The sequence below is a fragment of the Hypanus sabinus genome, chromosome 18, assembly GCF_030144855.1.
Source record: "Hypanus sabinus isolate sHypSab1 chromosome 18, sHypSab1.hap1, whole genome shotgun sequence".
In the NCBI taxonomy this organism is placed as follows: domain Eukaryota; kingdom Metazoa; phylum Chordata; class Chondrichthyes; order Myliobatiformes; family Dasyatidae; genus Hypanus; species Hypanus sabinus.
In genome coordinates, this window is record NC_082723.1 from 29,865,269 (window position 1) to 29,892,517 (window position 27,249).

General features: G+C 41.1%; 1 protein-coding gene across 4 annotated transcripts in view; it reads right to left on the bottom strand.

Annotated features, from left to right (window-relative positions):
* LOC132407441 (rab GTPase-activating protein 1) overlaps positions 1-27,249 on the bottom strand; it is a 243,889-nt gene that overhangs the window by 145,450 nt on the left and 71,190 nt on the right. For all 4 annotated transcript variants that reach the window (XM_059993944.1, XM_059993946.1, XM_059993945.1 and 1 more), the window contains 3 exons: positions 26,822-26,932; positions 22,965-23,031; positions 3,965-4,067 (listed from right to left, as the gene is read on the bottom strand). In XM_059993944.1, coding sequence (XP_059849927.1) covers positions 3,965-4,067; positions 22,965-23,031; positions 26,822-26,932 — 281 coding nt within the window. The remainder of the gene's footprint in view (positions 1-3,964; positions 4,068-22,964; positions 23,032-26,821; positions 26,933-27,249) is intronic.

Below are 27,249 nucleotides of genomic sequence, written 5' to 3' on the forward strand. Positions count from 1 at the left end.
AAAGTCCAGAGGACATTCATGAGAATGATTTCAGGTTTGAAGGGGTTAACATATGAGGAGTGTTTGGCAGCTATAAGCCTGTACTCACTGGAATTTAGAAGAATATGGGGGATCTCAATGAAACCAACAGAATATCAGAAGGACTAGAAAAGGTGGATGTGGAGATGATGTTTCCTAGGGTGGGGGTATCCAGAACCAGAGGGCACAGCCTCAAAACTGAGGGGCAACCTTTTAGAACAGAAGTAAGGATACATTTTTTTAGCCAGAGATAGTGGATCTGTGAAATACTCTTGCCACAGACTGCGGCAGAGGCAAAGTCTGTGGGTATATATAAAGTGGAAGTTGATAGTTTCCTACAACACAAAATGTTGGTAGAACACGGCAGGCCAGGCAGCATCTATAAGGAGAAGCACTGTTGACGTTTCGGGTCGATAGCGCTTCTCTCTGTAGATTCTGCCTGGCCTGCTGCATTCCACCAGCGTTTTGTGTGTGTTGTTTGAATTTCCAGCATCTGCAGATTTCCTCATGGTTGATAGTTTCTTGTTTGGTCAGGGAATCAAAGGAAATGGCGATACGGCAGGTGTACAGAGTTGAGTGGGATCTGGGATCAGCCATGATGGAATGGCAGAGCAGACTCGATTGCCTGAATGGCCTAATTCTGTCCTATGCCTTATGGTCTTAACACGGTAACCCCTTCCAACCCAATTAGCCCAAACTGACCAGTTACACCCATGTCTTTGGAACGTAGGAGGAAACAGGAGCACCTGGAAGACATCCACATGTTCACAGCTAGAACGTACAAACTCCTTACAGACAGGAATGGGAATTGATCTGAATTGCTGACACTGTATGCTGACCACTAGACTACCATGCCACCATACAAATTCTATTATTTTGCTTTTCTTGTAGATTTGCAACAAAATTAATCTCAGGGTAGTATATGGTAACACATAAATACTTTGTTGATAAAGGCACTTTAACTCCCCCCAGATTCCACCATTTGTCTACACATTGTACAATTAACCAACCTGCACTACTCTGGGATATGGGAGGAATCCAGACAGTCACAGGGAAGTACTCGGATAGCACCAGAGGTCGAGACTGAACCAGGAGCACTAGAGCTGTGGGACATTATGTCATGTTGAATCTTTCAACAGTTCCATCACCGTCTGGTATAGAGGGGGGAGTGCACATTATTGGGAAAAGCTGCAGAAAGTCGTAAACTCTGCCAACTCCATTATGGGCACTAACCAGCATTGAGGACATCTTCAAAAGGCGATGCCTCAAAAAAGGTGGCGTTCATCATTAAGGACCCCATCACCCAGGACATGCCCTCTTCTCATTCCTACCATCAAGGTGGTACAGCAGCCTGAAGACACACTCAAGCTTCTTCCCTTCTGTCATCAGATTTCTGAATGGACAATGAACCCATGTACACAACATTTTTTTCTTTTCTTGCTCTCTTATTGCACTATTTAATTTTATATATACTTGTTGTAATTTAGTTTTTGAAAATTATGTATACTGTACTGCTGCCACAAAACACATATTTCACAACATATACCCGATTCTGACTTCTCTCAGGCTACAGTCATTCAGACTTCAGATGTCCCTCTCTCTTCCTGAAGTACATACATCTCCTTTATTTCACCATCAAATCCCCAAATCTGAAATTCACTTCTAAAACCCCTTAACTCGCCTAGAGGGAGAATGAGCAGCCAGGATAAGTAGTTGAGGCAGGCATATTAACTATTTAAAAGACATTCGGACATGGAAAGGAGAGGTCTAGATGGATATGAGCTGAACCCATGCATACAGGTGAACATTGTGAGCTGCCCCTAGCACATTCTTGGACGTGTTGCTTGTTAACATAAATAACCCATTTCACTGTCTGCTTCGATGTAGCTGTGATAAATAAATCTGAATCTGGGGAAAAAAGTGGGACAGGCTTAGATAGAAATCTTTGTCAGCATGGACTATTCGAGCCAAGGGGCTTGATCCTTGCTCTATCACTCAATTTTGAGGTACTTTAAATCTTCTTTAAGCTTTCAGTCAGCAATTAAAGTAATTGCCTTGGGACACATTGTTATTTTATGTATGTGCAATGCTCTGTCGTAAGTAGGTCATTCTGCAATGATACAATGGAATTAAAAGGGAAAGTATAAAGCAGAAGAGATCTTTTAATCCAATATCTTTAGAAGAATTAAACTGCTACACATAAAGGCCACTTTATTTAGGCACCTCCTGTACCTAATAAGTATGTGAGTATGTGTTTGTGGCCTTGCTGCTGTAGCCTATCCACCTGAAAGTTTGATATGTTATGCATTCAGAGATGCTCTTCTGCACACCTCTGTTGTAACACTTGGTTATTTGAGTTACAGGCAGTCCCCGAGTTACGAATATCCGACTTACGGACAACTCGTACTTAAGAACAGAGGGAGGAGAACGACATCTGCCATTTTAAGTCACTGTGTTGAGTGCGTAACTACGTATTTGGCTTAAATATTTCTTTGCAAGATTCACCCTGACCCCCCCCCCCCCACTTTTCCAGTCAGCACCACCACCCCCCCCCCCCCACTTATCCCATTTAACCTAACTCAGTGCGAGTGGACTTTAGGACCCGGAGCAGCACAAGACCTACCACCCGCAGCTGCTGGTGTATTATTTTTTTAATTAAGTGCAATCGTGAACAATAGACAGATCAGAAGTGCTGATCAAGTCAACTAGTTCCTAAAGAGAACTCTGATAGGCCAATCAGACAGTTCACTGCTGCTCAATGACAGAACATAAAATCCACAGTTTTCTGTTCCGTTAATGGAAAACAATTATGATTGAAAATAAAGTGGAAATATTAAAGCGATTGGAAAGAGGTGAAATGCCATCGGTCATTGTAAAAGCTTTAGGCTATAGTCGGTCAACGATTGGAACAACTTTAAAGGATAAAGTGAGAATAATGGAACATGTGAAAGGCCCTGCCCCGATGAAAGCTACAATTATTACTAAGCAATGCAGTAGCTTAATTATTGAAAAACATACATTTCTTAAGTGTTTTATATGCATAAAAAGGTAAAATATATACCATATACTAAGACAAACATTTGACTAACCGACGCTAAATAATACTGGATATACCTGTTCCGACTTATGTACAAACCCGACTTAAAGATGGACCCAGGAATGGAACTCGTTCGTAACCCGCCTTCCTGTCAGCTTGAACCAGTCTGGCCATTCTCTCATTATAATAAGGCATCTTAACCCACAGAACTACCGCTCACCAGATTCTTTGTTTTGTTTTTCATACCATTCATTGTGAACTACAGAGTGGGAGTTCCCAATTCCATGGCATAAAAAAGGGTGGGAACTTCTGCTCTAGAGACTGCTGTATATGAAAATTCCAGGAGGTTAGTTAATTTATGTAATGCTCAAACCACCCTGTCTGGCATCATCATTCCACTGTCAAAATCACTTATAGCACATTTCTTTGCCCATTCTGATGTCTGGTCTGAACCAACAACAGAACCTCTTGACCATGTCTGCATGCTTTTATGCATTGAGTTGCTGCCACATGATTGGCTGATTAGATACTTATATTAATGTAGTGTGTAGGCCTCCGTTAGTCTTGATAGACCATGGATTTTTACCTTGGGAAGTTTCTAGGGCACAAGCCTGGGCAAGGATTTTTTTTAATGGAAGACTGGCAGTTGCCCAAGCTGCAAGTCTCCCCTCTCCACGCCACCAATATTGTCCAAGGAAAGGGCATTAGTTATATTAATGAGATGTACAGGTATACCTAATAAAGGGAGTGTATATAACAGCAACTGATTTTATGCACCCAAGAACAGATGAAACAATTGGTGTTGCTATTAACAAATTATTTATTAAAATCTAGAGATAATCCACAAGAAAGCATTATTTAAAATTATAATCTTAATTCCAAATCTTTAAGATAAGCATATTTTATTACCTTTAGGCGTTTCTTCATTGACAGCTTGGAAATGCGGCGTGTTGGGATTCCAGCTGCCGGTGATTATGTAAGATTTACCATCTGAGCTTTTACCCATTGATTCCTGCAAATGAAAGTATTGCAACAGACTGGTGTTTACTGCTGATTAACTAATACACAGCTTGTGTTACAAAACTTCCTTCAGTGTCTGTGGGTGAAACTTCACACTATGAAGCAACAGTTACCACAAGACTGGTACACACTCATGTATTCCTTCCTCACATTTGTGCAGGGTTTTGCGTTAAATACTGTCAACCAAAGGATAAATACAAACAGTTCTATATTTTAGTTTTACTCTATTTGCTTGGTAAACTTATTGTAGTTTTGTTCTTCATTGAAAGATTGGGGAAGTGTGAAGAGGAGCTTTCTCACGAAGAGCAAAAGGTAAACTTGGTCTGGGTGTTTTCTAAACACAAAAGATTCTGCAGATGCTGGAAATTCAAAGCAACATGCACAAAATATTGGCCAGGCAGCATCTGTGGAAATAAATAATGTTTGAGGCCAAAAACCTTCTTCAGGGCTGGAAAGGAAGGGGATAAATGCCAGAATAAGAGGGTGGGCAGAGGGGAAGTATCAAAGGATATGATACAGAATTTCAGTGCAATAATAATGATCATCTCACATCTTAGGTAATATAAACACAGTGTTGTAAATAACTCAACAGGACTGGCAGCTTTGAGAGAGAGAAAAAGTGGGATGGAAGGGCATCAACCTGTAAAATCATCTGCAATATCGAAACTGGTTTATTATTGTTACATGTACAGAGATATTATGAAAAGCTTGTCTTGCATACTGCAGTGAACATAGCCCAGTCTATCATGGTTAAACCACCCACCACTGAGCACATCTACATGGATTACTGTTGAAGGAAAGCAACATCATTCGTCAATGGCTCCCACCATACAGAACACGCTCTCTTATAGCTGTTGCCATCAGAGGATGGTACACACACCACTAGGTTCAGGAACAGTTATTACCCTCAATCAGACTACTAAACAGAAGAGACAACTAAATTCACCCCTACACTGACCTGCTCTCATAACCTATGGACTCACTTTCAAGGACTCTTCATCTCATGTTCTCGATCTTTATTGCTTATTTATTATTATTTGTTTCTTTGTATTTACAGTGAATGCCCACAAGAAAATGAATCTCAGGATTGTATACAATACTGTGCAAAAGTCTTCGGCACCCTAGATTTTTTAATATGCTTTCATCTCCACAAAGCCCTGATCTCAACATCATTAAGGACGTCTAGGATTACCCAGCAAAACAGAAGCAAGTAAGACAACCAAAGTCTGCAGAAGAACTGTGGCAGAGAGAAGTGACGATGGTGCTAAATGGTGACTCCTTTGCTTGCATTTTTGTAAACAGCTCTATTTCTATATTTGATATTTTTTTTCCTTTTCAAGGTCCTTTGGAAGACCTTGACCCGGAGTTACACTCTAACTTTGGCTCTTTGCGGGAATGGGACCCACTCTCAGAGCCTCATGATTGGCCGCTTTTTCATATCCCAAGGACATGGCCTTGGAAGACTAGCACACCCTCAGAGTGCCGGATTTTCGTGGTTCTGAAGACAGGCTGATTCAAGGCTAGTGTCCCTGACTGAAGCGTAGCGGGAGAACACAGAACACTGGGAGCTGCAGGTTAGCTGCCATGGGCTGCGAGTCCAGAGACCTGAGCCTTTCTGGGCGCAGAGCTCGGAAAATCAGCAAGTTGTCTGTTATGTCTCCCCTCTCACTGTAAAACGGGGACACCTGTTTGTCCGTTATTAGGGAGAGACAGAGAGCCTGTGGTATGTCGAATTACAGGATGAATGAGTAGTCTTTGGAGTACTGCAAGACTGTGTCGTTACTGATGCTTTGCTGCATGTTTGAGTGCTCGGTGGGGGGCGCCGATGCTTTTTTGCCAGCTGGGGGGGGGGGGGGGGGGGGTCGTTGCCTTGCTGCTGCTTGTGAGTGGAAGTGGGGAGCTGGGGTGGGGGCTTTGGGGTTCCGACATTTAACTCTCATTCATTCTTGAGGGCACTCCTCTGTTTTCATGGATGTTTGCGAAGAAAAAGGATTTCAGGATGTATATTGTATACATTTCTCTGACTTTACAAGCCGATTTACTTATAAAACTGCACGGCACTGTAGCTAAGAGAATTGATGCCGTTTTAAAGGCAAAGGGTGGTCACACCAAACGTTGATTTGATTTAGTGTTTTGTTTTACACTATTTATTGTTCCTTATAGTATTCTTTAATAGAAAGTTTTCAATATTTTTGAAAGCATCTTTACTTTACAGATTTTTTTTACATGTGCTCAAGACTTTTGCACAGTACTGCATGGTGATATATATGTACTTTGATAATAAATTTACTTGGAACTTAGTTTATACAGATCAATTCATTACAGCAGTACATAATCACTACCCAGTACACAGTCATTATTCTCTTCACAAACACTGTCTGATCTACCGTGTATTTTTAGCATTGTTTTATCAGATTTCTATTGGAATTTTTTTTGCTGTACAATTACATCTGAGCCATTTGCTTAGATTGCTAAGAGAAGGCAGAAATAAAGGACAATTAGAAATATCTAGAATAGAATAGAATTTTATTGTTACTGCTTCCAAGACAACGAGATTGCGGTGCTACATCAGTCCAAGCAAAATAGATATTTAAAATGCATGCAGTATAGCTTAATTTTTTAAAAATCCCATATTTACATGCGATAAGCGACTTTGATAGTCCATAAACACTCAAAGGTCATTGGCAAGCCAAAATGTAGCATTATTCAGCTGCACAACAGCCCTCAGGAAGAAGTTGTTTTTTTCAGTTTAACTGTCTAACTAAGTTGCTTCTGTATCTCCTACTATATAGGAGATTGAACAGACAGTGTCCGGGATGGAATAGGTCTTTAATGATGTTATGAGCACGCCATGGGTATAGAGAGTTCAGTTCTATCTGATATTCATGAACCTTTCAGTATTAACCAGGAAGTGGTGAAACCAGTTTTCTCAGAAAGATGTTAACCTGTTAATTAATCCCCTTCTCAGTCTGCTAGGTCCACAGAATCCATCTGAAATAGTGAATTCCAATTAATTAGGACACATTGAGACCAGTATATTGTGCTCAACTAGCCAGCTGCTCAAATTAGCTTAAGTTTCATGGAAATAATTTTTTTAAGTATTTAAAAAAAATACAATCATCGGTTAACTGAGTAACAAATTATGAATTTAAATGAAATACGGAACAAATCAGAACATTACCAATACTACCACAGTACCATAAAACTGAGTATTAGTCAATAATCGTTATCAGCAGAGAAATTCATCCAGTGTACACTGTTGTGTTCTTTTAATTGACTGTAAACGAACAAAATCAGCTCTGACACCAAGTGCAAATAATGGACTGCCTTCAGAGTCTTCCTGCAACTAGTGTCATTATCAACAATAAATTTCCTGGCAGAAAATGATAAAAAACCACGGCTTTTTGAATTAGTGTTTTTCACCTCAAATGGATAACATAAAACAAGCACACAGCTACTGCTACTTAAAAACTGTTCACTCTAAGCACAGTGTAGTTTCTAACAACCACCCAAATGCACGTGCAACTGACACCAGTTAGAAACTGTTCAGCAAGTCTCCTGTCCCAAAAGCATCACAAATAAAACAAAGGGAATCACAGCTAATTTCTTGATTAGATTTTGTTCTTTGAAGAGTTGTCCCAAATAAGCAGCTGCCCCAATTAACCAGAACCTACTGTATTACACTCTCTAACCATCAGGCTCCTGAAGCAACATAGACGACACTGAAATGACTCCACACCTATAGATCCACTTTCAAGGACTCCACAAATCATGTTTTCACTGTTATTTATTTACATTTTTAAAATTTATTTTGGCACATTTTCCCTCTTTTGCACATTAGATGCTAGTCAGTTCAGTTAAGTACAGCTTTTATAAATTCTGTTGTATTTTTATTTATTTAGACAGTATTTTACAGTAGTGCTAGAAAATTTGTGAACCCTGTAGAATTTTCTCTATTTCTGTACAAATATGACCTAAAATGGGATCAGATCATCATGCAAGTCTTAAAATTAGATAGAGAATCCAATTAAAGAACTAACGTGAAAAACTTTACTCTTGTTCATTTATTTATTGAGAAAAATGATCCAATATTACATGTATTTGTCAGAAAAAGTATGTGATCCTCTGGGGTAATTCCTTCTACAAAAGCTATTTGGAGTCAGATTTTCCAATGAGATTGGAGGTGTGAGTTGTAGAGCTGCCCTGCCCTATAGAAAAGATACACAAAGTCAGGTTACTGACAGCACTTGTCCTTCTCAAGAAAGATCTGTTTTTGTGCACTGTGCCTCGATCAAAATAACTTTCAGAGGACCTTAGAAGAAGAATTATAGAGATGCATCAAGCTGGATAAGACTACAAAAGCATTTCTAAAGCATTTTTGAGTGTTCTTCTGTCCACAGCAAGAAGAAACGTTCCCTAGGAGTGGGCATCCTGCAAAGATCACACCATGAGCACAGTGTGCAATGCTGAAGGAAGTGGAAAAAGAACCCAAAGGTAACAGCAAAGGACCTGCAGAGATCTCTAGAACTTACTCGAGTCTCTGTTCACGTATCCGCTATATGAAAAACACTGAACAGGAATGGTGTTCATTGAAGGACACCATGAAAAAAAAAATGACAAAACATTGCCGCACATCTCAAGTTTGCAAAAGACCACCTGGATGTTCTACAATGCCTCTGGGATAATGTTCTGTGGACAAATGCGACAAAAGTTAAACTTTTTGGCAGAAATGCATACTGCTATGCTTGGAGGGAAAAGGGCACAGCACACCAACACCAAAGCCAACAGTGAAGCATGGTGGAAGGAGCATCATAGTTTGGGGCTGCTTTGCTGCCTCAGGGCTTGGACAACTTGCAATCACTGAGGGAACAATTAATTTTAAATCCTATCAAGACATTTTAAAGGAGAATATCAAGGTAGCGCTCCGTAACATGACACTTAATAGAAATTGGATAATGCAACAAGACAATAATCTGAAAGACAAGAGTAAGTCAACAACAGAATGGTTTAAAAAGAAGAAAATGTGGTATTTTGGAATCGCCGAGTCAAAGTCCTGACCTTAATCCTATAGAAATGTTGTGGAAGGAGCTGAAGGAAGCAGTTCATGCGAGGAAGCCCACCAACATCCCAGAGTTCAAGCTGTTTTGTAAGGAGGAATGGCCTAAAATTCCTCCAAGCCAATGTGCAGGACTGATGAACAGTTATAGGAAACGTTTGGTTGAAATTATTGCTGTACAAGGGGTCACACCAATTGCTGAAAGCAAAGGTTCTCCTACTCCCCCAACAATTTTATTTATTTATTCATTCATTCTCGATAAATAAATAAACAAACAAACAAATAGACAAACAAGTATAATGTTTGTGTTAGTTATTTAATAGGTTCTCATTGACTAGCTTTAGGACTTGCATGAAGATCCAGTCAGATTTTTGGTCGGAAATAGAGAAAATTACACAGGCTTCACAAACTTCCTAGTACTACGGTACAGTGCGGATCAGGTCCTTCTGGCCCAATGAGTTACACCACCCAGCAACCCCAGTCTGATCACAGGACAATTCACAATGACCATTTAACCTACTAAACGATATGTCTTTGGACTGTGAGTTGAAACTGCAGCACCCAGAGGAAACACACGTGCACACCAGCAGCATACAAACTTTCTACAGAGGCCACCAGAAGTGAAATTCTGAACACTGATACCCCATGCTGTAATAGTATCGTATTAACCACTATTCACTGTGGTGCCTTATATTTTCTTGTAAATACCTCCAAAATAAAACAAAAATCTCAAGGTAGTACATGGTGACATATATGTAGTCTGATGATAAATTTACTTAGAACACTGCCTGATCAGCTGGGTATTCCCAGCATTGCGTTTGTATATCCAATTTCCATCACAAGTTTTTGCTGTTCAATCCAATGGCTTATTTTTGTGCCTAAGGCACATGAGGAAAAGAAGATTTGAAGCTGTTGAGCGTAATTCACACAAAATCAATACTGAGAAACCAGAGATCCATCAACTGTTATCACAGCATTATCTGCCTGATGGGATATCCAGTCAAATGGGTATTCTAGGATGACAGACATTGAGCATTTCGTTCTGATCGCACTGCATCTGTAACATCTTTTGTGTCAATCCCATCATCACACTGTCTGCCTACTCAGATGAAGCATAAATTTGTGTGTATTCAGGTCCAAGGTTTAAGCCTTAGTGCCCCAACTCCTTCCCTTTCTGCCATGCTCCACTCTCTGTTCCTATCAGATTCCTTCTTTTACAGCCCTCTGCACCTATCATCTTCCAGCTTCTCACTCCAACCCCTCTCCTCCACTCACCTGGCTACACCTCCTGAGACCCAATGTAGAATGGGAGACAGTTTCATCGAGCACTTTCACTCCATCAGCCACAAAAAATAGGATTCACTGGAGGCCACCCATTTCAATTCTACTTCCTATTCCGTCATGTCAGTCTACAGCCTCCTCTACTGTCATGATGAGGCCACACTCAGGTTGGAGGTGCAACACAGATTCCATCTGGGTAGCCTCCAACCTGATGGAATTAACATCAGTTTCTCAAACTTCCAGAAATTGCACCCTTCACCATTCCCCATTCTTGTTTCCCTTTCTCGCGCTCTTTTAGCTGCCCATCTCTGTCTGCCGAGGCTCCTTCCCTTTCTTCCATGGTCTCTGTCCGCTACCAGACTCCCCCCTTCTCCAGTCCTTTATCTCTTTCACCAATCAACTTCTCAGCTCTTTACTTCACCCCCTCCCCAGTTTCACCTATCACCTGCCACCTTGAACTTCTTCCTCCCCTCCCTCACCTTATTCCCCTACCTTCCCAGTCCTGAACAAGTGTCTCGGCCTGAAACAATGACTGTTCATTCCCATCCATCGATGCTGCCTGACCTGCTGAGCTCATTCAGCACCTTATGTGCATTGCTCCAGATGTCCAGCATCTGCAGTGCCTCTTGTACTTATATAGGCTTCTGTGGATGCGAGAAAGAAACACAGGTGGTAGATTGCCTCTCAGGTGCCAGGGTCCACAATGTTTCTGCATGTGACCAAAATACCCAGAAAAAGGAGCATGAGCAGCCAAAGGTCGTGGTACATATAGGTACCAATGACATAGGTAGAAAAAGGGAGGAGATTCTGAAAACAGAATACATGAAGTTAGGAAGGCAGCTGAGAAGCAGGACCTCAGGGATAGTAATCTCGAGGTTGCTGTCTGTGCAAGGTGACAGTGAGGTTAAGAAGATAATTGCATGGCTGAAGAATTGGAGCGGGGGGGGGGGGGCAGGGATTCAGATTTCTGGATTATTGAGACCTCTTCTGGGGCAGGTTATGACCTGTACGCAACGGGTTGCATTTGAATCTGATGGGGGGGGGGCCTATATCATCGCAGGCAGCTTTGCTAGAGCTGTTGGGAGTGGTTTAAACTAATATGGTGGGGGGGAGGGGGGGGACTGGTATGATAGTGTTGAGGATGACCCAACAGGTGGGTCTGACGTGAAGGTAAGGAAGGACAAGCTAATAACAATGATTGGATTCAAATGCAGATAGTGCAAAGAGTTAAATTTTATCACAGAAGTAAAATTCAAAAGGGCGAAGATTGCAGGGCTAAAGGTGGTGTATTTAAGTGCACGTAGTATTCGAATAAGGTGGATCAACAATTACAGATTGGCATGATGTTGTGGGCAGCACTATGTCATGGCTGAAAGAAGATCATAGTTGGGAGCTAATATCAAAGGATATTGCCATTTTGTATCAAAAGGACAGGCAGGAAGTCATAAGCGGTGATATGTCTGTTGGTAAGAGATGGAATTACATCTTTAGAAAGAGGTGACATAGAATTAGAGAATGTCGAAACCTTGAGGGTAAAAAAATCATTAAGGGAATCATATATAGGCCTCCAAATAGCCAATATGAGGGGTTGAGATTGCAAAGAGAGCTGGAAAGAGCATGTAAAAAGAGTAATGTCACAATTGTAATGAGGGACTTTAATATGCAAGGGACTGGGGAAAATAGGTTGGTGTTGGATCACAAGAGAGGGAATTTGTTGAATGCCTATGAGATGGCTTTTTAGAGCAGATGCATTGGTTTCAAGAATCACTTTATTCTAGCATGGTTCCAGAGGATAGGAATATTGCAAATGTCACCTCACCCTTTCAGAAGGGAGGAAGGCAACATTAAAAAAAATATAAATTATAGGCCAGTTAGTCTAATATCAGTGGTTGGGGAAAGTGTTGGTGTCTATCATCAAGGATGAGGTTTCAGGGTACTTGGAGACTAATGACAAAATAAGTCAAAGTCAGCATGAAGTGGTTAACAAATGAGGAGCGTTTGGCAGCTTAGGGCCTGTATTCACTGGAATTTAGAAGAATGCAGGGGGATCTCATTGAAATCTACCAAATGTTGAAAGAACTACATAGGGTGGATGTGGAGAGGATGTTTCCTATGGTGGGTGTATCCAGAACTAGAGGGCACTAGAGGTGACCCTTTCGAAAAGAGGTAAGGAGGAATTTTTTTTTGGCCAGAGACAAGTGAATTTGTAGAATGCTCTGCCACAGACAGCTGGGAGGCCAGGACCATGGGTATATTTAAAGTGAATATTGATTGTTTCATGATTGGTCAAGGCAGCAAAGGTTATGGCAAGAAGGCAGGTGTATAGGGTTAAATGCGATTCAGGATCAGCCATGATGGAATGGCAGAAATGAATGACTTAATTCTGCTCCTATGTCTTATGGTTTACATTAGCCAAGATAGAATGGGGGAGCAAATTCAATGGGTGAGTGGCCTAATTTGGTCCGTATGTCTTGTGGTCTAAAATCTGATGGGCTCTTCAAAAGGCAATCTCACTGCATGAACATATGATAAAACACTGAGGGGCTCAGCCTGTCCTGCAAGAAGTCACATAAATCCCCCCATTCTCCTCAATACACCATCAAACTCAGCTGCAAATTTCTTAAACATGATGATGCTACAGATGCTGGAAAAGAGTAACACACACAAAATACTAGACAAACTCAGCAGGTCAGGCATCATCTATGAAGGAGAATAAACAGTGGACAAAACTTTTTTCAGTGGAATGAGAGTTGTGCCACAGTAATCAGTGTTGGAGTCTCTGCTTTCTATCATTTATATAAATAAAAACACCATGCCTGCAAACTTTTCCCAGAATTCCTCTGCCATTTTTCATCTCATTGCTTTTGCTTGTTCACAAGTACCTGAATATGCTGAGTGTGAGCAGTACCACACAAAAGCATTATCACAATTTAAACAAAATCTGCTGATATTTAAAACAATCAAAGATGTAACATACAGAATGCTGGAAGAACTCAGGTAGCATCTATGGAGGGGAAAAAAAAGTCAACATTTCGGGCTGAGACACTTCATAAGGATTGGAAAGGAAGGGGGCAGAAGCCAGACTAAGAATGTGCGGGGGAGGGGGGGGAATAACTCTGCAAGTTCAAGTTTATTGTATTACAGGAAAGTTACTAGCATAGCTTCAGCACTGGCTGATTGGTAGGAAGCAGCAAGTGGGAATAAAAGGATCCTTTTCTAGTTGGCTGCCAGTGGTTGGGCGTGTTCCACAGGGGACTGCTTCTTTTTATGCTGTATATAAATGATTATTCAACCGTACACATACCACCAAACAAGACAACATTCCTCCAGATAAGGTGCACAACACAGTATATATCACTCATACAGTAATATTACCACAAATAAATTAACAATGAATTAATAATAAATGCATTTATGACACAAGTTAACAATACTGGTGCTTCATGCATGATGAGATGTGGGTGATGACAGGGAGTTCAGTAGTTTTACAAGCTGGGGAAGGAAGCTGTTTCCCTTCCTAACAGCTCTTCTCCTAATGCTACAACACCTCTTGCCTGATGGTAGGGGTTCAAAGAGGTTGTTGGATAGATGGGAGGGATCACTGACCATGCTAAGGGCCCTGCGTATACAGTGCTCCTGATAATTACCTCTAATAGTTGGAAGAGAAACCCCGATGATCCTCTCAGTAATACTCACAATCATCTGTAGGGACTTGTGGTCAGATGCCTTGCAATTCCTGTACCTAACATCTTGTCAACCAGAGAAATACCCATTTGTTTCCATTAGCCTGCCAGTGTTCTATCTGCCCTGAAGGGCCTCAGCACAAAACACCCAGTTTTATTCCCCTCCATAGAGGCTGCCTGATCGAATTGAGTTCCTCCAGCATTTTGTGTGTATTGCTCAAGATTTCCAGCATCTGCAGAATCTCTCATGCTTATAAATTATATAAGGCAAGTTTTCCCCCTTTATTAAGTATGCATTAAGGACTATAATTGGAAAAGTTCAACACATGAAAATTGTTACTCAACACTCTAGGAACATCCTCTGCCATCAGATTTCTGAATGGACAATGAACCCTTGTACAGAACCTCAGTATTTTCCCCTCTTTCTGCACTACTTATTTAACTTATTTTTCATATTAACTTATTGTAATTTATTGTTTTTATTAAGCATTGCAATGTACTGCCACCATAAAAAAAACTCACAAAATATGCCAGTGATAATAAACCTGATTCTGAACCCAATGTGAAATGAATTTTTCAAATTTTTATAAGCTTTACATTTATTTAAACCAGTTCAAAGGGCACGGTTGTCCTCGGCCACAGCAAGTTTGCAGTTCATATTTAACTGTGCAGAACAAGATGGCAATTGTCAAGTACCATTATCTGATGGAAACCAAATTTCTCTCCCTAATGACTAGTTAAATTATTAAATGACAGTCTGCCAGCTATCATTTGTTTCTGGTGTCAGTTAGTTAATCAGATTATTCTTTGATCCAGATGACTTCAATACCTCTCTATTCCTATTTAGAAATATACAAGTCTCACTCACTGTAGTTAAGACATTGTCTGCAAGAATTAGGAATATTAGCAACATGAACATTGGTTTCATCTCAAAGTATTTTTTATTTTCATTTTTCCCCTCCCCTCCCCTCTTCTTCTATTCCCCACTCTGGCCTCTTACCTCTCTTCTTCTCGCCTGCCTATCATCTCCACTGGTGCCCCTCCTCTTTCCCTTTCTCCCATGGCCCTCTCTCCTCTTCTACCAGACTCCTTCTCTAGCCCTTTACCTTTCACACCCACCTACACCTTCTAGCTTGTGCTCCTTTCCCTCCCCCACCTTCTTATTCTGGCATCTTCCTCTTCCTTTCCAGTCCTGATGAAGGATCTCAGTGATTGTTTATTCATTTCCAGCTTGACATGAGTTCCTCCAGCATCTTGAGCGTGTTCCTCAAGATTTCCAGCATCTGTAGAATCTCCTGTGTTTAGGAATTCCATCCATAGTTTTCCATATTCATCCTTTAATCAACATCACCAGAACCAATAGCCTTGCCATTACCTATCATTGTTTCTGAGAGGCTACTGGATATCTAACAGCACAATGTGACACTTTCATCCCAGGTTAGACTGGATTTGATTTGCAATATTGTGGGCAGTTTTAGGCCTCATCCAAGGAAAGATGTGCTAGCATTGGAGAGTGTCCAAAGGAGGTTCACGGGAATGATCCCAGGATAATTGGGTTAATTTATGAAGAGTATTTGATGGCTCTATGCATGTACTGACTGAATGCAGGATAATGAAAGATTTTATTGAAATCTATCAAATATTGAAAGGTATAGAATGGATGTGAATAGGATGTTTCCAAAAGTGGGAGAGTCTAGGGCCAGAGGACACAGTCTCAAAATAATATATTGCTTTAGATAACAAATGAGGTGTAATTTCTTTAGCCAGAGAGTGTTGGATTGCCAGAAATGGCTGTGAAGCCCAAGCTATTGCGTATATCTAAAGTGGAGGTTGATAAATTTTTCGCTAGTAAGGGCATCAAAGATTACAGGGAGAAGGCAAGGGAATGGGGTTGAGGGGGATGACAAATGAGTTTTGAGTGAATTGTGGAACAGACTCGAGATGAGCTGAGAGGCCCAATTCTGCTCCTATGTCTTATGATCTTATGACCACAACCCAAAATTTGTTCATCACTTGTACAACACATTGGCCTCTCATGAAGCCACTGGTGTCAACTTTATTTAGTGCTTTAGGTCAAAAGCTGAGATTACTTGCACAACCTTCACCATCATCAACCTGTTTAGACTAAAAATGCACTGGATATGCTAGGCAATAATATTAACAGATATCAAAAGTTTCTTCTGATACATAAAGTATAAAAGAGAGGCGAGAGTGGATATCGGACTGCTGGAAAACGATATTGTAGAGAGGTAGTAATGGGAGACAATGAAATGGTGGACAAATTGAATAAGTATTTTGCATTAGTCTTCACAGTGGAAGACACTAGCAGCATGGTGGAAGCTCCAGGTGTCAGGGGTTACAAAGTGTGTGAAGTTACCATAAATAGAAAGAACATTCTTGGGAAACTGAGAAGTCTTATGGTAGATAGGTCATCTGGACCAGATGGTGTACACCCCAGAGTTCTGAAAAAGGTGCCTGAAGAGATCATGGAGACATTCGTAATGATCTTTCAAGAATCACTAGATTCTGAAATGGTTCTGGAAGAGTGGAAAATTGAAAATGTCACTCCAGTCTTCAAAAAGGGAGAGAGGCAGAAGAAAGGAAACTACAGGCCAGTAAGTCTGATCTCAGTGGTTGGGAAGATGTTGCAATCGATTGTTAAGAATGTAGTTTCGGGATATTTGGAGGCACATGATAAAATAGCTGAAGTCAGCATGGTTTCCTCAAGGGAAGATCTTGCCTGATAAATCTGCTGGAATTCTTCGAAGAAATAACAAGCAGAATAGACAAAGGGGAATCGGTTGACGTTGTGAACTTGGATTTTCAGAAGGCCTTTGACAAGGTGCTACACATGAGGCTTCTTAACAAGCTATGAGCCCGTGGTATTACAGGAAAGATTCTAGCATGGGTAAAGCAGTGACTGATTGGCAGGAGGCAAAGAGTGGGAATAAAGGGAGTCTTTTCTGGCTGGCTGTGGTGGCTAGTGGTTTTCACAGGGGTCTGTGTTGGGACCGATTCTTTTTATGTTATATGTCAAACCGACTCTTCTTGACTTAAAAAATGCTTCACAGAATTCCCAAGTTATGAATTTTCTTTAAAACTCTCTCCGCATCCCAACATTTACACAAAAAAGTTCCTCAAACTTTAGAAATGCTTTGTTAATGAAGCTATGTCAGACCTGACCAGTGATAGCTAATCAATTATGCCAGTTAAACCAATGTCTATTTTGGAGTTCCCTATTGGTATAGGTCTGATGATAGTGTCTAACTATACTTCCCACTGAGCAGCAGTAACCATTTAAAAAAAAACTCACCACAACTTATGTTTCCGGATCTGACAAGTACCGTACAGGAGGCTGCTTAGCAAGATAAGAGCCCATGGAATTACAAGGAAGTTACTAGAATGGGTGAAGCATTGGTTGATCAGCAGAAAGCAGTGAGTGGGAATAAAGGGATCCTTTTCTGGTTGACTGCCAGTTACCAGTGGAGTTCCACAGGGGTCAGTATTGGGACTGTTGCTTTTCATGACACATGTCAATGATTTGGACTATGGGATTAATGGATTTGTCGCTAAATTTGCCAATGATACAAAGATAGGTGGAGGAGCAAGTAGTGTTGAGGAAACAGAGAGACTTAGATAGTTTAGGAGAATGGGCAAAGAGGCAAATTAAATACAATGCTGGAAAGTTTACAGTCATACACTTTGGTGGAAGAAATAAATGGGCAGACTTTTAAATGGAGAGAGAATTCAAAATGCAGAGATGCAAAGGGACTTGGGAGTCCTTGTGCAGGATACGCTAAAGGTTAACCTCCAGGTTGAGTCAGTACTGAAGAAGGTGAATGCAATGTTGGCATTCATTTCTAAAAGTATAGAATATAAGAGCAGGGATGCAATGTTGAGGTTCTATAAGGCATTTGTGAGACCACATGGAGTATTGTGTGCAGTCTTGAGTTTTGGGCTCCTTATTTTAGAAAGGATATATTGACATTGGTGAGAGTTCAGAAAAGATTCATGAGAATTATTACAGGAATGAAAAGGTTACTGTAAGAGGAACGTCTGGCAGCTCTTGGGCTGTATTCCCTGGAGTTCGGGAGAATGTGGGGGGGGGGGGGGGGATCTCATAGAAACATTCAGAATGTTAAACGGTCTAAACAGATTAGATATGGCTAAGTTAGTTCCCATGGTAGGGGAGTCTAGGACAAGAGGGCAAAACTTCAGTCAGAGGGTGGTAAATCTGTGGAATTTGTTGCCATGACTGGCTGTGGAGTCCACTCACTGGATGCACTTAAGGCAGAGATAGATGAGTTCTCGATTGGCCAGGGCTCCAAAGGGATGGTGGAGCAACACCTCATATTCCATCTGGGTAGCCTCCAGCCTGATGGTCGTTCCAGTATTCCACCCTCCCTTCCCCAATTCTGCACTCTGGCCTCTTAGCTCTGCTCACTCACCTATCATAGCAACATAGAAAATAGGTGCAGTAGTAGGCCATTCGGCCCATCAAGCCTGCACTGCCATTCAGTAGGATCGTGGCTGATCATCCAACTCAGAACCCTGTACCTGCTTTCCCTCCATACCCCCTGATCCCTTTAGCCACAAGGGCCATATACAACTTCCTCTTAAATATGGCCAATGAACCGGCCTCAACTGTTTCCTGTGGCAGAGAATTCCACAGATTCACCACTCTCTGTGTGAAGAAGTTTTTCCTCATCTCAGTCCTAAAAGGCTTCCCCTTTATCCTTAAACTGTGACCCCTCGTTCTGGACTTCCCCAACATCGGAAACAATCTTCCTGCATCTAGCCTGTCCAATCCCTTTAAAATTTTATACGTCTCAATAAGATCCCCCTTCAATCTTCTAAATTCCAGTGAATATAAGCCTAGACGATCCAGTCTTTCTTCATATGAAAGTCCTGCCATCCCAGGAATCAAAATCTGGTGAACCTTCTCTATACTCCCTCTATGGCAAGAATGTCTTTCATCAGATTAGGGGACCAAAACTGCACTCAATATTCTAGTTGCGGTCTCAACAAGGCCTTGTACAACTGCAGAAGAACCTCCCTGCTCCTGTACTCAAAGCCTTTTGCTATGAATGCCAACACACCATTTGCCTTTTTTCACCGCCTGCTGTACCTGCATGCCCACCTTCAATGACTGGTGTACAATGACACCCAGGTCTCGTTGCATCTCCTCTTTTCCTAATCGGCCACAGTTCAGATAATAATCTGTTTTCCTGTTCTTGCAACCAAAGTGGATAACCTCACATTTATCCACATTAAATTGCATCTGCCATGAATTTGCCCACTCACCTAACCTATCCAAGTCACCCTGCATCCTCTTAGCATCCTCCTCACAGCTGACACCGCCGCCCAGCTTCGTGTCATCCGCAAACTTGGAGATGCTGCATTTAATTCCCTTGTCTAAATCATTAATATATATTGTAAACAACTGGGGTCCCAGCACTGAGCCTTGCAGTACCCCACAAGTCACTGCTTGCCATTCTGAAAAGGTCCCGTTTACTCCCACTCTTTGCTTCCTGTCTGCAAACCAATTCTCTATCCACATCAATACCATACCCCCAATACTGTGTGCTTTTAAGTTTGCACACTAACCTCCTGTGTGGGACCTTGTCAAAAGCCTTTTGAAAATCTAAATATACCACATCCACTGACTCTCTCCTATTCACTCTACTAGTTACATCTTCAAAAACTTCTATAAGATTCGTCAGACATGATTTTCCTTTCACAAACCCATGCTGACTTTGTCCGATGATTTCACCTCTTTCCAAATGTGCTGTTATCACATCTTTGATAACCGACTCTAGCATTTTCCCCACCACCGATGTCAGACTAACCGGTCTATAATTCCCCAGTTTCTCTCTCCCTCCTTTTTTAAAAAGTGGGGTTACATTAGCCACCCTCCAATCCTCAGGAACTAATCCAGAATCTAATGAGTTTTGAAAAATTATCACTAATGCATCCACTATTTCTTGGGCTACTTCCTTAAAGCACTCTGGGATGCAGACCATCTGGCCCTGGGGATTTATCTGCCTTTAATCCCTTCAATTTACCTAACACTACTTCCCTACTAACATCTATTTCCCTCAGTTCCTCCATCTCACTAGACCCTAAGTCCCTTACTATTTCCGGAAGATTATTTATGTCCTCCTTAGTGAAGACAGAACCAAAGTAGTTATTCCATTGGTCTGCCATGTCTTTGATCCCTATGATCAATTCACCTGTTTCTGACTGTAAAGGACCTACATTTGTCTTGACCAATCTTTTTCTTTTCACATATCTATAAAAGCTTTTACAGTTAGTTTTTACGTTCCCTGCCAGCTTTCTCTCATAATCTTTTTTCCCTTTCCTAATTCAGCCCTTTGTCCTCCTCTGCTGGACTCTGAATTTCTCCCAGTCCTCAGGTGTGCTGCTTTTTTTTTTGCTAATTTATACGATTCTTTTTTGGACTTGATACTATCCCTAATTTCCCTTGTCAGCCACGGGTGCACTACCTTCCCTGGTTTATTCTTTTGCCAAACTGGGATGAACAATTGTTGTAGCTCATCCATGCGATCTTTAAATGCTTGCCATTGCATGTCCACCGTCAACCTTTTAAGTATCATTTGCCAATCTATCTTAGCTAATTCACGTCTCATATCTTCAAAGTTACCCTTCTTTAAATTCAGAACCTTTGTTTTTGAATTAACTATGTCACTCTCCATCTTAATGAAGAATTCCACCATATTATGGTCACTCTTACCCAAGGGGCCTTGCACGACAAGATTGCTAACTAACCCTTCCTCATTGCTCAATACCCAATCTAGAATGGCCTGCTCTCTAGTTGGTTCCTCGACATGTTGGTTCAGAAAACCATCCCGCATACATTCCAAGAAATCCTCTTCCTCAGCACCCTTACCAATTTGGTTCACCCAATCTATATGTAGATTGAAGTCACCCCACTATAACTACTGTTCCTTTATTGCACGCATTTCTAACTTCCTGTTTAATGCCATCCCCAACCTCACTACTACTGTTAGGTGGCCTGTACACAACTCCCACCAGCATTTTCTGCCCCTTAGTGTATTGCAGCTCTACCCATAGCGATTCCACATCCTCCAGGATAATGTCCTTCCTTTCTATTGCGTTAATCTCCTAACCAGCAATGCTACCCCACCTCCTTTTCTTTCCTGTCTATCCCCCTGAATATTGAATATCCCTGGATGTTGAGCTCCCATCCTTGGTCACCCTGGAGCCATGTCTCTGTGATCCCAACTATATCATATTCATTAATAACTATCTGCACATTCAATTCATCCACCTTGTTACGAATGCTCCTCACATTGACACACAAAGCCTTCAGGCTTGTTTTTACAACATTCTTAGCCCTTATACAATTATGTTGAAAAGTGGCTCTTTTTGCTTTTTGCCCTGGATTTGCCTGCCTGCCACTTTTACTCTTCACCTTACTTTTTGCTTCTACCCTCATTTTACACCCGTCTCTCTGCACTTGTTCCCATCCCCCCTGCCACATTAGTTTAAAGCCTCCTGAACAGTAGTAGCAAATGCTCCCCCTAGGACATTGGTTCCAGTCCAGCCCAGGTGCAGACCATCCTGTTTATACCGGTCCCACTTCCCCCAGAACTGTTTCCAATGCCCCAGAAATTTGAATCCCTCCCTCTTGCACCATTTCTCAAGCCACGTATTCAACTGAAATATCCTCCTATTTCTACTCTGACTAGCACATGGCACTGGTAGTAATCCAGAGATTATAACCTTTGCGGTCCTACTTTTTAGTTTAACTCCTAACTCCCTAAATTCACCTTGTACGACCTCATCCCGTTTTTTACCTATATCGTTGGTACTTATGTGCACCACGACCACTGGCTGTTCACCCTCCCATTCCAGAATGTCCTGCAGCTGCTCAGAGACATCCTTGACCCTTCATCTTCCTTGGTACCCCTCCTCCTTCCTTTTCTCCCATGGTTCATTATCCTCCATCAGATTCCTTCCTTCTCCGGCACTTTACCCTTTCCACCTATCACTACCGAGCTTCTGACTTCATCTCCCCTCCCCCAAACACATGGCTTCATCCATCACCTTCTAGCTTGTGCTCTCTACCCTCCCCCCCTTTTTCTGGCATCGTCCCCTCCCTTTCCAGTCCCGACGATGGGTCTGCCTGACCTACTGATTTCCTCCAGAATTGTGTCTGTGTTGCTCAGACTTTCTACTCATACTGATATATGGCAAAAGTCCCAGATACCTGATGTTGCAGCAATTCCATATTTTTATGCACCAGTAAATGAGAATGAGAGGAGCCATTACACAGGTGTACAAGATAAGAGGGATAGAACAAGTGAACAGTCAGAGATGTCTTCGAAGGGAGCAAATGGCTAATACAAGGGAGCAAAATTTAAAGTGTTTGGAGGAAAATGTAGGGAGGTATCAGAGGCAAGCTTTTTTTTAAACAAAAGAGTGGTGGGTGCATGGAATGCCCTGCCAGGGGTGATGGTAGATGCAGATACAAGAGGCACATTTAAGAGACTCTTAGATAAGCACATGGATAAAAGAAAAAAATTGGAGGGTTATGTGGGAGGGAAGGGTTAGATTGATTGTAGAGTAGGTCAAAAGACTGGCTCAACATCATGAGTTGAAGGCCCTGTGCTGTGTTGTCCTTTTCTGTTTCTATGTTCTATTTCCCACAACCCTTGACTCTCCCATAGACTAAAAATGGAAAGAAACACATATTACATTACTTTACGATAAGTAATTTGGAAAATATTAATTTAACATTCTTCAACCAAAACTATGCAAACTTTAGCTTTGTAAGGAGAAAAGCTAAACAAAAAGGGGGCTGTTTATTGAGCAGAAATCTTACCAAATCCAACAGATGCATGTCACTGTTGCGGACATCTTTGCCAGGACTGAGAAGAAGGCCGAAACACCTTAAGAAAGAACACAACTAGAAATGTTAACACAATTATGGATTGATTAAGTAATATTAACTACTAGTCCACTAATACTTACTTGCAATGTAATACTGTGCAATTCAATAGAACAATTTTCACATGAAGAAATGCACAGTTGTTGTCACTTTTCATAAAATAAATGAAATACAATGGATTCTGGTTAATTGTGCCATCAATCAGGCCAGTTGCTTATTTGGGCCAATTCTTAAACAACAAAAACTAACTGAGAAAATAGCCAAAATTTCCTTCATTTATTTGGGACACTATACCACTTAATTAGGATAGGAGACTGTTGCTCTGTCAGTCACATGCACTTGCATGGACATTAGACACTACAGTGATTACAGTGAACAGTTTTTAAATAGTCAGTTGCATGTGTTTGTGTTCAAAAAGCAGTGATTTTGCTACTGACAGTTTGTGAGAAATAAGCAGTTAGACAATTCTGAACCGTTTTGTTCACTGTGTTTTCAAGCATTCAGATTAAAGATGCCAGAAATGGTCGGGAGTGAAAATTGATTGATTTCACTATTCAACAAGTTTGGTACTATGAAGAATTAAGGTACCAACAATCAGCTTCAATGTTATAATGAAAAAGCTGATTTGGAGGATGCAATTGTCAAAAACATTGTATGAAGGCAGTCCATTGTCTACACCAATTTTGTTCATTTATAGTCAATCAAAAAAAGCACATTAGTGTTCACTGGATGAACTCCTCTGTCCATAACTAATACAGTTCTATAGTACTGCAAGTAGTACTGACAGTGTTCTAATTTGTTCTTGTTTTTCTTCTAAATACATAATTTGTTACTCAGTTAAATAGCAGTTTGTCTTTTTGTACTCTTTTTAACAATCTTCATGGAACTTCAGCTTAAATTAAGCAGCCACTTAATTGGGCCAAAATGAACCAGTCCCGATACAGTCCAATTAACCGGAATCCATTGTGTTCAGTAAAATTTAAAGAACTCCTCAGATGTAATAAGAGGACGTGATCTCTAAGAATTTGAAAGTGTGGTGAAAATTGTTATAAAGCTGCCACAGGAAAGCAAAGAATCTGACAGTAATGCTGTGTTTGTTCATTATGTGCCATGTCATATGATGCAGACGATAATAGTGTTTCCACGGCCGTGATTGCTCTCGGCAAATTCTTCTACAAAAGTGGTTTGTCACTGTCTTCTTCTGGGGAGTGTCTTTACAAGACAGGGTGACCAGCCATTATCAGTACTCTTCAGAGAATGCCTGCCTGGAATCAGTGGTCTGCACCAGCTGCTCATACGACCAGCCACCACCTGATCACATGGCTTCATGAGACCCTGGTCGGAGGGCTGAGCAGGTGCTACACCTTGCCCAAGGTGAGCTGTAGGCTTGCCTTACACCTCCTTTAGTAGAGATGCCTCTCCACCCCATCACCCCAATGTTATATAGGAATCCAAAAAGAGCAGGAAATATTTTGAGAAGATAACAGTGGTAATGAGACTTAAATACAAGAGTTGTACTTGGGTACAAAGGGGGTGATGAGAAAAGTTTCAGGAAAACTGTGAGGATTTCCACAAAAGGATATCAAGTTTTAGGGGAAATAACTAAAGAGTTTCAATGTGCAATACAGAGGGGGAAAAAGTTTGGAAAGATTTAATGACGACGCACACATGGGAGGCGTTCTTTGGTACAAGAAGGCAAGGTCAATTGTTGCGCTAAAGGTTCCAGTAACAAAATCACTGGAGCTCTGCAAATTTTTCGGATGTACTGCAGAATAGTAAGCTAAAACTCATAAACCAACCACTCAACAATCTTCCCATAGTGCTACACTGCCCCCTAGACTTCTGTTCTAACATCCAACTTTAGAACAAAGTGGAAATCATTTAGATCAATGTTGGGAAAAGGTAAATGTAGTTTAATAAATCTACAGAATCCCATTTTCCTCATTATTGACAGGATTCTTTATTCCAAATGTTCTTTTCCTAACTTGTGTTTAACTTTTAAAAGTCTGTGTATCACAGAAATAAGTGAAATAAAACAGGTCAGATGCAGCATTAACAAGAAGACTGGTATGGTACAATACCATGCAGGAGTTAATGAGAAGCCCAGAGGTAATTTTTTTGCTAAATGGCATTTTACAGTAAAGGAAAAAGTCCAGGTATTACAGGTTTCCCCCCGCTATCCGAAGGTAGAACGTTCCTATGAAACCGCTTGTAAGCCGAAATGTCATAAAGCGAAGAGGCAATTACCATTAGTTCATATGGGAAAAATTTTTGAGCGTTCCCAGACCCAAAAAATAACCTACAAATCATACCAAATAGCACATAAAACCTAAAATAACATGAACATATAGTAAAAGCAGGAATATGATAAATAGACAGCTTATATAAAGTAGAAATATTGTATGTACGGTGTAGTTTCATTTATCAAATCGCGAAGACAGCGAACCAAAATCAATTTGGAGAGGGGAGAAAAAAATATCGGCACATACACGCCTACACACACAACTGCCCACACAAGGCTTCACGGTCATGGTAGTCTTCTCAGGGTAAACACACGTATAAAGCAGGTGTCTTTTTTTGTAAAAGCGAAAATCCGCTTTGGTACTAATGTGGGTCTTTTGGAACAGTGATCTGTCGTAAAGCGAACATTCGAAAAACGGGCCATCTGTAGACGTAAATTTGGGATGAAATTCTATACTCTTCTCTTGGAAGACAATTTAATTTTAATTTTGACTAGGCCAAAGTAGGACCGATCCTGAAAGAAGTTTGCTTGCAAAGCTCTCAATGCAAATCAGACTGGTTCAGGTTCTCTCATTGGTGTCAGTAAAAATGCTGCTGAAAAGCACAAGAAAATTGGCCAGATCCCAATTCTAAACGATCAATTGTACCAAATCTCACAAAGAGTCAAATGGCAGTTTTATTCCAACACCACAAACAAGAAATAATTCTCACGAGTATGAGAGTATAGATGCAATGTGGCATGTATGGGCCAGATCGAGGCACTGGGGCTTAGGTTGGAGAGAGAGAGAGAAACAAGCCAATGTTTGGCCATTGTGCAGTGGATTTGGAGCCGATTCAAAGCAGCAGAACCGAGATGAGGCAAACTGTGGCAGTTGGGACTGTGCCCAAGAGTGGGGAAGAAGCCAATGTTTGACCAAATTAAGTGCCAGGCCAGTTTGCAAAGGTCAGGTACAGGCCAAATCAAGGGGCCAGCTCCTGGGCATCAAAACGGCAGGGGCCGGGTCCGAGAGTAAGGAACAATTTGCTAATCAGCTGATTTAAGCGCTGGATCAGAATGAAAAGGTAAGGGTGCCAAGGTCGGAGTAGAGGGACAGGATGGTGTCAGGCTTGCTACTCAGTAAGGCTTACTTGTTTGCACTGAATTAAAGCTGTGCGGTCTGCAATAACGGCCCCCTGCATCAGTTGTGACAGGCTTTGTGGCTGTGGTCTCACTTTCATTACCTTCAGTTCTGAATATTATTTGCTATTATTGCTTACACAGTTTTTTTTCCTGCACATCTGGTATTTGACTGTCTTTTTAAATGGGCTCTATCTAGTGGTTTCTTTGTTTTGTGGCTGCCTGCAAGGAGATGAATTTCAAGCTTGCATATAGTATACATACTTTGATAATAGATTTCAGATATCAGATATCACTTTAACAGATTTAAAAGCACACTACCACGCTAAAACCAGATCAACAGAAAGTACTCTTAGAATCAGAACAATTCTGCAAGTTAATGTAGCTGAACATAATTTTATTAAAATAAAAATTTGCATTAATGGCTTAGTACCTTTCAATGATAAGCTCCTTGTTGGATACCTGCTGAACATAAATTACAATCTTCTTCTCCACTCCCTGTCGGAGTTTGAAGCACTGCTTATCTTTATCTTTGGGGACTGCACTGTCAAACAAAATCCAAAAGAATGTTTTAGTATCTTATGAATGCAATTTTAACACTTCACATCTCCTTGGCACACAGGAAGAGGCTGTGTAGCTTGGCAAGACTATGCTTGCTTACAGTATTCACATCTTTCCTCGAAGATGAAGGTTCCCAACTTGGGTTCCACAGACCCCTTGCTTAACTGTAAGGTACATGCCATAAAACAGTGGGAACCTCTGCTCAGAGAGGGTACAGCCTCAGGATAGAGAGACATCCCTTTAAAACAGAGATGAGGAGGAATTTCTTTAGCCAGAGAGTGGTGTATTGGTGAAATTCAT